Consider the following 10,731-nt stretch of genomic DNA (forward strand, 5'->3'; position numbering starts at 1 on the left):
TCATTAAACGAAAAACAGACAAACAGGAAGGTGCATGCATGCATCCATGACTCCATTATCCTGACATATGAATAAACTGTTCTGTGACTAACTTCTGACATCAGCAAAAAAAAAAGTGAAATTAAAATTAAAATTAAAAACGCATTTTGATATTTTACAGTTTTTTTTTTTTCAAAAAGTATCCTTAAAACCTGATAGTTGAAAATACAATTAACACTTGAAGGTTATCTCAATTTGGTTATTAATTCCTAACTAGCCTTCATTATTCAATTTCAGGGCTACAATAACTGTTCTAATGAAGTCATTGTTCGGTTCAAATCATAGATATTATCTCTCAGACACTGAGTAGAACTGCGCTTAATTTCATCTATACAAATTAAGGCGAATCTCTGCAATACCATTGTCTGTGCTTGCATACATGCATAGAATGTATAAATGATGGAGTGCTCTGGTGTGGTTATCCTCATAGACATAATATACAAAAGGCCAAGTAGGCTAACATGCTGGCTGAAGAGAAATCTTCCAGAATCATCTATGTCTCAACACTGCCACCTACCGATGTCTTATTGGTCATCTCTAACAAGACGCAGGCACCCAGATGATGATGCAAGGAGTGGTGTTTGGTAGAGTAGACATTCACAAAAAAATCACATAACATTTAACATTTGGCCTGATATGCTTACAGAAACTTGTGTATTTTTGTCATTCTTCTTCGTCCTCTTCTCCTTCTTCTTCTCGTATTATTATATTGTCATATCCAATTATTAATCATTGAATTATTAATAATCTGTTGTTTATTTTTACTGTTATTCATCTGCTTTGGGTGACATTCCGAATCCCTTTCTTTTGGAATCCCCAGATTCTTGGAATTTTGAATTAGAAGTTCTAATCCAATCAGTTCAACAAAAGATCTTTGGTTCAACTGAACAACAGGTTTCTACAGCAGAAATATGTTCTTAGCAGATAGATAGCTACCTTCGATTTGTTTGCGGGAAAGAACCTGGCTCAAGTTGGCTCTGTCTTTTTTCCCTGAAGTTAGTATTCCTTTCCTGTACAAGTTATTTTATTAAGTTCGTCACTAAACTAAATAACCAGACAGCTTTGAATAGCTTACTTATATTAAGCTAGGCTAATCATAATGAGTTGATCACAACCTAGAAGCTACTGCAATGTTTACGTAGCAATATGCTAGCTGCTAGATTTTGTAGAAGGCTATCAATAGAGGGCTAGCCCAAATTTACTATTGATTTAAAAAAACGCATGAATATAGCTCACTATTTTGTTTCTGTGTATTTCTCAAGATTGATAGGAATAATTATAGGCTGGAAACTTAGCTTACATTGGGCTAGCTTGACAGCTGCAAAGCAGAAGGAGGAAGCAGCATGCCAAAACGCTATGGGACGATTGTTTCTCCACATAAGGAGCCAAGGGATGCTGCTAACAGAAGGTGTGTTAGTACATACATAATACCTTCTTAGAAATATTTGTCTGTTAGCTGTAGTTGGGTGATTTTGGCCAACAGTGTTAAAGTAAAGTGAACAAACTAATGTTTGCTTGCGGTGTGTGATCCGCACCACCATGCAATCACCTCAATTACAAATTCCCAAACAGTTCCAGGAGATTGTCAGGCCATGGCAATGATGCAATGCTGAATCAGCAAGGGCAGAATAATGTTTCAGATCATGAGGGAGGGCAGAGTAACGGAAACTCAACTGCAGTGGAGGAGATTTACCTTCCACCTCAACTAGGGAGCTCAAAATGGCAACAGAGAAGAGGTAAACTATCCATATCTGAATCTGTAGCCTTTATGTAGTATGTGCAGAAACTTAGAACGTAATACACAGAAAAACTCTGCTGTTGTTTTGTTCTCTCATCAGGTACAGGCAGTGGGGCCAACCTGGACTCAACAGAGAGGTACACTGTGGACATCAGTAATACAAGCCTGGGTGAGTAGCTGGGACTTGAGATCCTCAAGCCACCTGATCTCTTTTCTGTTCCACTTTTCTGCTGCTGTCACGTTAAACATCACCCAGCCTAAATATCAGTAATAATGAACTACAGTTGATATGATCAAAGATTCTCTCTCTCTCTCTCTCTCTCTGTCTCTTAGAGGTAGAGAGGACAGTGTCGGAGAGTAAAAAAAGCCCCCGCAAAATGAACCTCCTGCACCGGTCGAGTACAGCCTTGTGCAAACTTGGACTGTCTGAGGCGGAGATCAAAACGGAGATAGAGAATGGTGAGAAATGCGTCACGTCTAGCTGTGCTGTGGCCATGAAAGAAAGTGCTTGTGCAGGCCGCCAACAGGGACAGCTGGCATGGCAAGGTCTACCCGTCCTCTGAACAGTTTGCTGGCTACGGACTGTTTGAGAGAGTTGGGTTATGTCCGGTCCAGGACATCAATCTTATTTCACACAATCCAATGGCCTGTCATTCTTAGCAACTCATTGCCACAGACTCTTGTGTTGTTTTGTGCATTAGACAAGTTGGAGCTGGTCAGAGACCTAGTGAAGATGCCACGTAAGCCAAGAGCCCAGGCCATACGATCGCTGCCAGTGAGCTGTGACGAGAAGAGGAACATTAGGTAGACAAGAGGAACATATACCTACAGTAGTTATAGATATATATTACATATACAGTATATATACTGTAGTTGATATATAGGTGCTATATACAGCAAATATAATAGAAGTGTAGATAAGCTATTCTCTACCATGACATTGCATACTCATATTGAAAGTAACTCTAGTATGTGTCATTTATTTTAACACAGCACTTAGGGCATTGTATTGTATTGTATTGTATGGTATTGTATAAGGCAATTAGTATTGGTATGTTGAAATAAATAACACACATAGGGAGCTAGGTTCATTGTGAGAGCTTCCTCTACAACTTTCCAGGTCTTTTCTGGCACCTGTCTTTTTTATGTGTGTGAATGTCTTTCTTCAGTCATTCAGGAGTTTTGTTCATTTTAGCTGCTTTCCCTTCGGTCGCAGGAATAGAGTGCTCCAAGCAAAGTTTTCCAAAGACTCCGTCAAGCGCACATGTTGCACAGACTGCTCGGAGCGAGTCTCACTGGTGAGCATGAGGCCTATTATCCATCATTTGTCTGAAAGCTGTAGAGCTGAGCTCAAAAAGGATTTGTCTTGTTTGAAAGGCTGCTCTCAACAGACTTCCCCTTGTCTGTGGGAAGCAGGTGAGCTCTCAGAAAATAACACATCCCCCCTAGACGTGGATCAATCCCAAGCTAAGAGAAGTATGAAAAAGGAAGAAAAAAAAATCCAAAAACTCTTTTTGTTCAAGGAACAGAGCCAAAAAGCAACCCTTTGGTCCAGCCCCTTTAGCACAAGGCCAGTAAGGTCAGTAATGCTATTGATCAGTGTTACCAAAACTCCTAATCTTCCTAATTCTATTTAGTTTTATTTGTAATTGTAATCTCGACATCATTGAAAATGAGGGCTGCCATAAATTAATTTCCAAGGATTAAATATAAGCTGAATGAATGAATCTTGATAAGATGAATGAATGAATCTTGAAGTTGGAAAGACACCCTGTTAGTAGATACAAGACAATTAAGGTAGGGCTACATATTTTTGACTGCTGACAGTTGGGGTTTCCGCATTCAGCTAAGTTCAAGGACCAGAGCTAAAGAGCAACCTCTGGTCCAACACCTTAAACACAAGGCCAGTAATGCTATTGATCACTCAACAAAACATAGGAAACCGTGCTCCAACACCTTAAACACAAGGCCAGTAATGCTATTGATCACTCAACAAAACATAGGAAACCGTGCTCCAACACCTTAAACACAAGGCCAGTAATGCTATTGATCACTCAACAAAACATAGGAAACCGTGCTCCAACACCTTAAACACAAGGCCAGTAATGCTATTGATCACTCAACAAAACATAGGAAACCGTGCTCCAACACCTTAAACACAAGGCCAGTAATGCTATTGATCACTCAACAAAACACAGGAAACCGTGCTCCAACACCTTAAACACAAGGCCAGTAATGCTATTGATCACTCAACAAAACATAGTAAACCGTGCTCCAACACCTTAAACACAAGGCCAGTAATGCTATTGATCACTCAACAAAACATAGGAAACCGTGCTCCAACACCTTAAACACAAGGCCAGTAACGCTATTGATCACTCAACAATACATAGGAAACCGTGACATACTGTATTTTCCTATCCTTGAAGTTGGAAAGTCATCTTGCCAAACAGATATAGTACATGAAAGTGGGGCTGCTGATTTAGGTTCATGAAGGTCATTCATGAAGGTGTGGTTGCAGACTTGTAGCTGACTGCTGGGGGTTTGTCTCACTTAGTACCTGGCGCTTCTCTTGTGCGTGTCCAGTCTTTACGCAGGTGGTGGCTGCACGTGTGGCACGGCGCCCTGAAGGAGATTGGCGGTTGGTTCGACTCGGCCGTCCTCACCTACTTCTGCTTCATCAAGTGGCTGTTCATGTTCAACGTCTTCCTGCTGGCCTTCAACCTGAGCTTCATCACCGTGCCCGAGATTGTGCACATGTACAACAGCACCACCAACAGCACCTTTGAAGGCCTGGACCTGCTCACTGCCGCTGTGAGGGACACCATTCACTCTACCACACACACTACACTACACCGGGGAGGGAGTTCATTACAGGATAATATGACATGAGTTAATAGGAGAGGATACCTCCTCTCCTAACGCTTCTGACAACCTGACACACCTGATGCACGCTTATCATGCTCCTCCCTCTCTTCCCTCCTCTAGCTCCTCCCTCTCTTCCCTCCTCTAGCTCCTCCCTCTCTTCCCTCCTCTAGCTCCTCCCTCTCTTCTCTCCTCTACCTCGTCCTTTTACCACTTTCTCCTCCTACCACACCTTGACTAGTACTTATAATGGAGACATTCCTATCCCCTAGTATTAGTATTGACAGATACAGATGGTAATTCCCGGCTAAGGTCTCCTCTGCACTGTATTTTATGTTATTCTACTACTGTAGGTCGTGGCTACCAAATTAATACATGTAAATGACACACACACACCCCCTAACAGGTGATTCTTATTTGTGATGTGTATAAGGACTGAGGACAGTGTCATGTACAAGTTTGTCTGTTTGTCTCTGCAGGGTTACTTTCACAAGTCAATCATGTTTTATGGAGGCTATAATGGTGAGGTGATAAAGGCTGGCTCTTATGACATGCAGCTGGCATATCTGTTAACCATGTTAACATATATGATGCTGTGTGGCATATCTATTGTGTACAGGTAAGACTCAGGCAGCTTTAAAAGCCTTAAACCCCAATCATTCAAACGTATCATACAATTTAACAGGAATTACTAAATTGCTTTGGATATTCACTGAACCATCCCTGTTGTTTTAGTTTGGGTAAATCAGTGTGGAAGAACGTGATTGTTTATAGCCCTGCCACGGGTGGTGCGTGGCGTCTGTTATGCAGCTGGGACTTCAGCATCTTGAATGAGAAGGCCATCCACAGCTTCCAGAAGAAGCTGTTTATCCAGATCAAGGTGCTCAGACAGTTAAGCAGTGTGTTAATACTGTACATGTATTAAAAAGTAAATATTTGCCTGGAAACACAGAGCAGTCAACTCCATGTAAAACCATAGCCATGTACCGTATGCTGTTGTAATATTGTCATATATTGTGGTTAAAGTGGAAGAAAGGGACAAGGACTGAAATATCCAGTCATCCAGACAGTTCATTTACTATTTGCTTTAAATGTGTCCCACCTGAAGGAGTCCTTATCGGATACCACAGAGAAGACTGTGCTTAGTACGCCAGACAGGTTGAGAAATGTCTCTCTCCATCTTGCTGCATGGCTGCTGTACATTGGCCTGGCGTTTGTCTCCTGTGCTGCTGTCTATGTTTTGTCCACATATAACCTAGAAGTGAGTTCACAACAGTCTGAAAATAAAAATGTAATAATGTAGTATTGTAAATGTGGTGTAATTTCAGCCAAAACCCTCTTTGCCGTTCTATTCGAACAAAACATCTAGAAAACGTATTGTTGACTTTCCAGGGCTGCCAGTTGTCAGGCTACAAACATCACAGTAGTGTTGATAGTGTGTATTAGCAGGTTATCTAAATGCCTCTGAGACGTTGTCTACTCCAAGCCACCTGATTGTGTTGATGTGTGTTATGTCTTTTGTTATTTATAGATTAAGGTGGCTCTGCATGCAAGAGACTTGAAATCTGAGGCCTTTTTTCTGTTTCTGCCAATTCTGGTTTCGTTCATCAATCTGGTGATTCCTCTGCTCTATGCATTCATCTCCCGATTAGAAAACTACGAGAACCTCCGTGCAAAGCTGTATGCCGGCCTGGCCAGGTGGGGGAATGGCCAAACCTCCATTAGCATGCTAGCTGATGCATTTGTTCAACTTGTGCTTGTGGATACTATAGACATTAAACTTCATAAGTTCCATCCTTTTCCATCTCTCTCTCTCTCTTTGTGTCTCTCTCTCTCACTCTCAGAGATGTCTTGCTGAAGATGTCGATTCTGGGAATCCTGTGTTACTACTGGTTGACTGATGTACCCAGTAACCTCTCTGTAAGTGCACTGAGAATCTGCTGGTGTTTTCCACTCATATCAGAGGGGATCAGATGCATTATGGGACTATGTGAGGTCAGCTTCTGTTGTCCTCCCTCTGTTCTAGTGCTGGGAGTCTTTTGTGGGTCAGGATGTTTACCGAATGGCCATCGCTGACTTTCTGTTCAGTGTGCTGGGATGCGTCTTTGGAGAGTACTTGGGCAGGTATGATCATTTTAGCATGAAGCACTTTGCTTCCAATGCCAATACCTCAAGATTTCTATAACTATAGTGTTCTCTCTTTTCTGTCCATCAAGCTTGATCGGAACCAAGTGCATGAAAACTCTTAAACCGCCAGAATTTAATATCACTAGAAATGTTCTCGATCTGATCTATGCCCAGACACTGGTTTGGTAAGCACTCTGTCACGTTCCTCTCATTTTGTTCTCTACTTCTAGTTCTAGATTCTGTCTTTGATTTATTGAGTTATACATATATACATGATGCATCATTTAAAACAGTCCATACTTTTTTGTATTTTTTTACCTGTTTACAGGATTGGGGTGTATTTTTCTCCTCTGTTGCCAATCATTCAGATAGTCAAGTTGTTCATCATATTTTACATGAAGAAGGTAAAGCTTCACCTTCCAGACATTGGTAGTAGCACTTCGAACATGATGGAATGTACTAGAACAGTGTGCTCTTCCCACTGCTCCAGAGGGGTGTTGTTTTCTTTCTGCTCTTTCTGGTGTGTTGTGTCAGGTGAGCATCAGTCTGATCTGCCGGCCGTCCACTCGAGCAGGCCTCGGCGCGGAGATGAAAACTGCCTTCACAGCGTTGCTCTTCTTCCCCTCGTACATCGGCTCTTTGTTCATAATGGGCTACACAGTGTGGAGGTAGGACACACTACACCTGTGCACATTGAACATACACTTGATTGGAGTGCCTAAGCAGTAAGCTATTTTATACAGTCTATGGCAATGAGCCCCTGCCGTTTTTAGAACAGCTAAGGGGCGTTGATAGTCACAACGCACAACTGAGTATCATATGACTAACATGACAAGTCCTACGCTAAAAACAGGGTAGGAAATTGACACTCATCTTTACCTATCTAACAATTTTAGATAGACACACTGTTCAGATTACTGGTATTTGATTGGAAGTACTGTATTTTACTAGAGCATCTGATGAAGCCAAAAACCAGGAAGTACTTTTTACACCTTTTTTTTTTTTAGTTCTGAAACTTTTCTGTTATCTTAACTGAATCCTAAAGGCCTTGTTGAGACCTTTGAACTTCCCATGATTCGTGTGGTTTCCCTTCTTTGGTTCACAGTCTAAAGCCCTCTGCCCACTGCGGGCCTTTCCAAGGATTGGATGCGCCCATAGATGCCGTGTCCAAGCTTGTGATTCAGGGCAAGCTCCTGTTATTGCTTCTATCGATCATGCTGTAAGCCTATACACATCAAGCTCACATGTCTGGAATCATAGTTCTATCATAAGGCTTAGATCAGCCCAATGCAAAATTGTATTTTTTATCATAGAACACATGTAGATAATAGATTAGTAATAATGCATTTCTTTCTCTCTCTCTCTCTCTCTCTCTCTCTCTAGCATCGTCCTGTATTTTTTCTGGCAAGTGGTTCAGGACCGGAAACGGCTCATCAGCCTCCTGCGTGAGCAGATCATCAACGTGAGTGCTTATTTCCCCCGGCCCTCAGGGCAGCTCTCCTCTCCTCTCCTCTCCTCTTCTCTCCTCTCCTCTCCTCTGCTTTCTTCTGCTCTCTTCTTCTCTCCCCTCATCTCCTCTGCTCTCCTCTCCTCTCCTCTCCTCTTCTCTTATCTCCTCTCCTCTCCTTTCTTCTCCTCTCCTCTTCTCTCCTCTGCCCTCCTCTCCTCTCCTCTCCCCTCCACTACTTTCCTCTGCTCTGCTCTGCTCTGCTCTGCTCTGCTGTCCTCCCCATCTATCCCTGCTCCATTAGCCCTACTTCCTCTAACCCAAACGTTAAAAGATTGATTTCCTCGGGAGCTGCCCGCCCTCATCCTCGGTAATCCTTTTCATTTCTTGTGCTGCGTTTGGCCCTGTCAGGAGGGGAAAGACAAGGCCTTCCTGCTGGGGAAACTGCGCATGGCACAGGGGGGCACGGCCAGACCTCAGGTGAGTCGTCTTTATTTACTGCAAGCAGAGCGCTAAGCTGCACGGCACTTAACCTTGAGACACCGCGAGTTACGGCCTCAAATTGATTTAATGAGAGGAGCTTTCACTAAAGGAGTCAGACAGAAGGCAGCAATTTGTTGACCACGGAGGAGGCTGGAGAAAGAGAATGCTCACTTTGTTTAGCTTACGATCTTGCACTCATGCACAGCAGTGGGTTGTGGGTGTTAGAAGTGTTAATGATTCAGCCGTGGGAATTATGTTGTAAATACAGGACTTCAAAGGCATTTTCTAAATTATTTTAATGCTGTGTTATTAGGCTAGATGTTTTAGATGGTACATCTGACAAGACGTTTTGTAAAAATACTAGAAGTGACAGCTTGGTTGTTAAAATAAGAACAGAAGCACAGCTTAGATGTGCAACTACAGACGGCTGATAGAGAGCCAGAAACGTGTAATTATGTAAATGAATGCCCAGAATAATAACGCTGACATTTATTATTTTCTCCATCAAAGGGGGGCACTTAATTCCACATCCTCAATTATTCAGATTTTACTGCATTTGTTTGTCTGCACTGCGAGAGTGAGAGAAAAGACTGCTCGTGTGAATAGAGAAAGTATGTCAGTAAACAAAAGCACATGCGTCATTATGAGGCGTTCATGGCACACTGTATGCTAGACCCCAGATGATCTTGTCCTTGTCCTTTCAACAGCAGTGAGTGAGTGAGTGAGTAAGTAGCACAAAGCCAGGCTCTCTGCTTTTCAGGTGCACTTCCTGGATGAGGGGGCACAGGCTGTCAAAAGGCCGACGACGTTCAGAGTGCCCCAGAGCACGGCAGGCCCCAGGGGGCTCAGAAAGGGTAGTAGAGTAGGGCCAAGCAGGCCAGCAGCAGCAGAGAGTGCCCAGGCGTCCGCCCCAGCCCCGACCCCAGTGCAGCCCACGCCTGCCGCGTCTGTGGAGTCTCCACAACAGCAGCCGCAGCGCGCGTCTGATCGGAGAGCCTCCACTGCGGCACGGGGGAACAGCCCGGCGCGGTCAGCCGGCCAAGGCCAAAGCCCCCGCGCCGCCCCCGGGGAGAGGCAGCCGGAGAGCCCCGGTGTGGGTAGGGGCAGCCGGGTGGAGTGCTGGGTGGAGGACGAGAGGCCGGACAAGCAGGGCTCCTCCCCAGCTCCTCCGCCTCCTGCTGCTGGGGGCAGCACGACCACAACACCCCCGAGGTTCCCCCGACTAGAGCCCCTTACTACGCGTGGTGCCCAGGCAGCACTGACCAGACTGTCAGACAGGACTCCCAGACCCAAACGCTGACATGAATCACATCAGGGAAATCAGGGGTTACTTTTATGTCAGATAGATTACATTTTCTTTATTGGTGGTATTCTAGAATTCTTAGTCTTTGGGCCTAATTTCCAGTGGCTATGAAGATGATGCTGAAATTGTTAGCTGCGATTATTGTATGCTTTGTTTTTGGAACTTACATGTTCACTTTTTCTCTATGTGTTTTCTCCTCAGGAGTGTTGTGATGATTTCAGTTCTTGATTCCATCATATTGGATTAATAGGGTAAATGTTTACATGTTTCTGACACAATATGACCAGAATTGCCTCATTATTGTATCCTAATGACAATAAACTGTTGTACTAAAATGTAGGTGTCGCCCTGCTTTGGACAGTTCCATCTTCTTCAGGTTGACCCTCGGACTGGGAGGAGATACAGAAATAAACATTCTGCAGCTTTCCAGTGCAGTGATTTCCTTTGACCACAAGGTGGCACTGTAGATCAAAACTCTCTTCTAAAAGCCCCTCTCTAGCCAGATGTTAATGATATGTTTAAAGGAATGCACATGAACATCGAAAGTTATGAAAGAATATAGGATGCCTTGCCAAATACTCACTTCAAAGCCATTCGTGGTTTTGGTAGCCTAATTATTTGTGGATTGACTGTGGAACTGTACACATCCAAGAAATGAATGTACTCTTTCTGTATACACTGCCTATAGTTGTATGCACAATTGCACATCCATGCAAATACCAAGTGTAG

At 43.4% G+C, this 10,731-nt stretch overlaps 1 protein-coding gene across 4 annotated transcripts; it reads left to right on the forward strand.

The window, feature by feature from the left end:
• Positions 1–888: 888 nt before the first annotated feature.
• Positions 889–10,441, forward strand: tmc5 (transmembrane channel like 5). 4 transcript variants are annotated; one of them, XR_006030974.1, is made up of 22 exons: positions 889–1,034; positions 1,302–1,447; positions 1,612–1,775; positions 1,878–1,946; positions 2,111–2,236; positions 2,479–2,581; positions 2,994–3,075; positions 4,364–4,591; positions 5,122–5,261; positions 5,378–5,522; positions 5,751–5,903; positions 6,174–6,340; positions 6,487–6,562; positions 6,669–6,766; positions 6,859–6,954; positions 7,098–7,173; positions 7,304–7,437; positions 7,875–7,988; positions 8,153–8,231; positions 8,628–8,696; positions 9,460–10,253; positions 10,343–10,440. XR_006030974.1 is itself a non-coding variant. In XM_042087628.1 (22 exons), the coding sequence occupies exons 2-21, from the start codon at positions 1,383–1,385 to the stop codon at positions 10,228–10,230; spliced, it is 2,211 nt and encodes a 736-aa protein (XP_041943562.1). In that variant the 5' UTR covers positions 889–1,034; positions 1,302–1,382; the 3' UTR covers positions 10,231–10,253; positions 10,343–10,441. The 4 variants fall into 4 exon arrangements, 3 of the variants coding, with proteins under 3 accessions (XP_041943562.1, XP_041943564.1, XP_041943561.1); XM_042087628.1 differs by having other exon boundaries at positions 10,204–10,253; positions 10,343–10,441; XM_042087630.1 differs by having other exon boundaries at positions 10,204–10,253; positions 10,364–10,381.
• Positions 10,442–10,731: the final 290 nt, after the last annotated feature.

The sequence above is a fragment of the Alosa sapidissima genome, chromosome 3 (genome assembly GCF_018492685.1).
Source record: "Alosa sapidissima isolate fAloSap1 chromosome 3, fAloSap1.pri, whole genome shotgun sequence".
NCBI lineage: Eukaryota > Metazoa > Chordata > Actinopteri > Clupeiformes > Clupeidae > Alosa > Alosa sapidissima.

Coding starts and splice junctions, on each gene's coding strand:
- tmc5 (XM_042087627.1), top strand. CDS start 1,383: ATGCCAAAACGCTATGGGACGATTGTTTCTCCACATAAGGAGCCAAGG. Junction 5,523..5,750: donor AGCTGTTTATCCAGATCAAG/GTGCTCAGACAG, acceptor TCCCACCTGAAG/GAGTCCTTATCGGATACCAC. Junction 6,955..7,097: donor TATGCCCAGACACTGGTTTG/GTAAGCACTCTG, acceptor ACCTGTTTACAG/GATTGGGGTGTATTTTTCTC.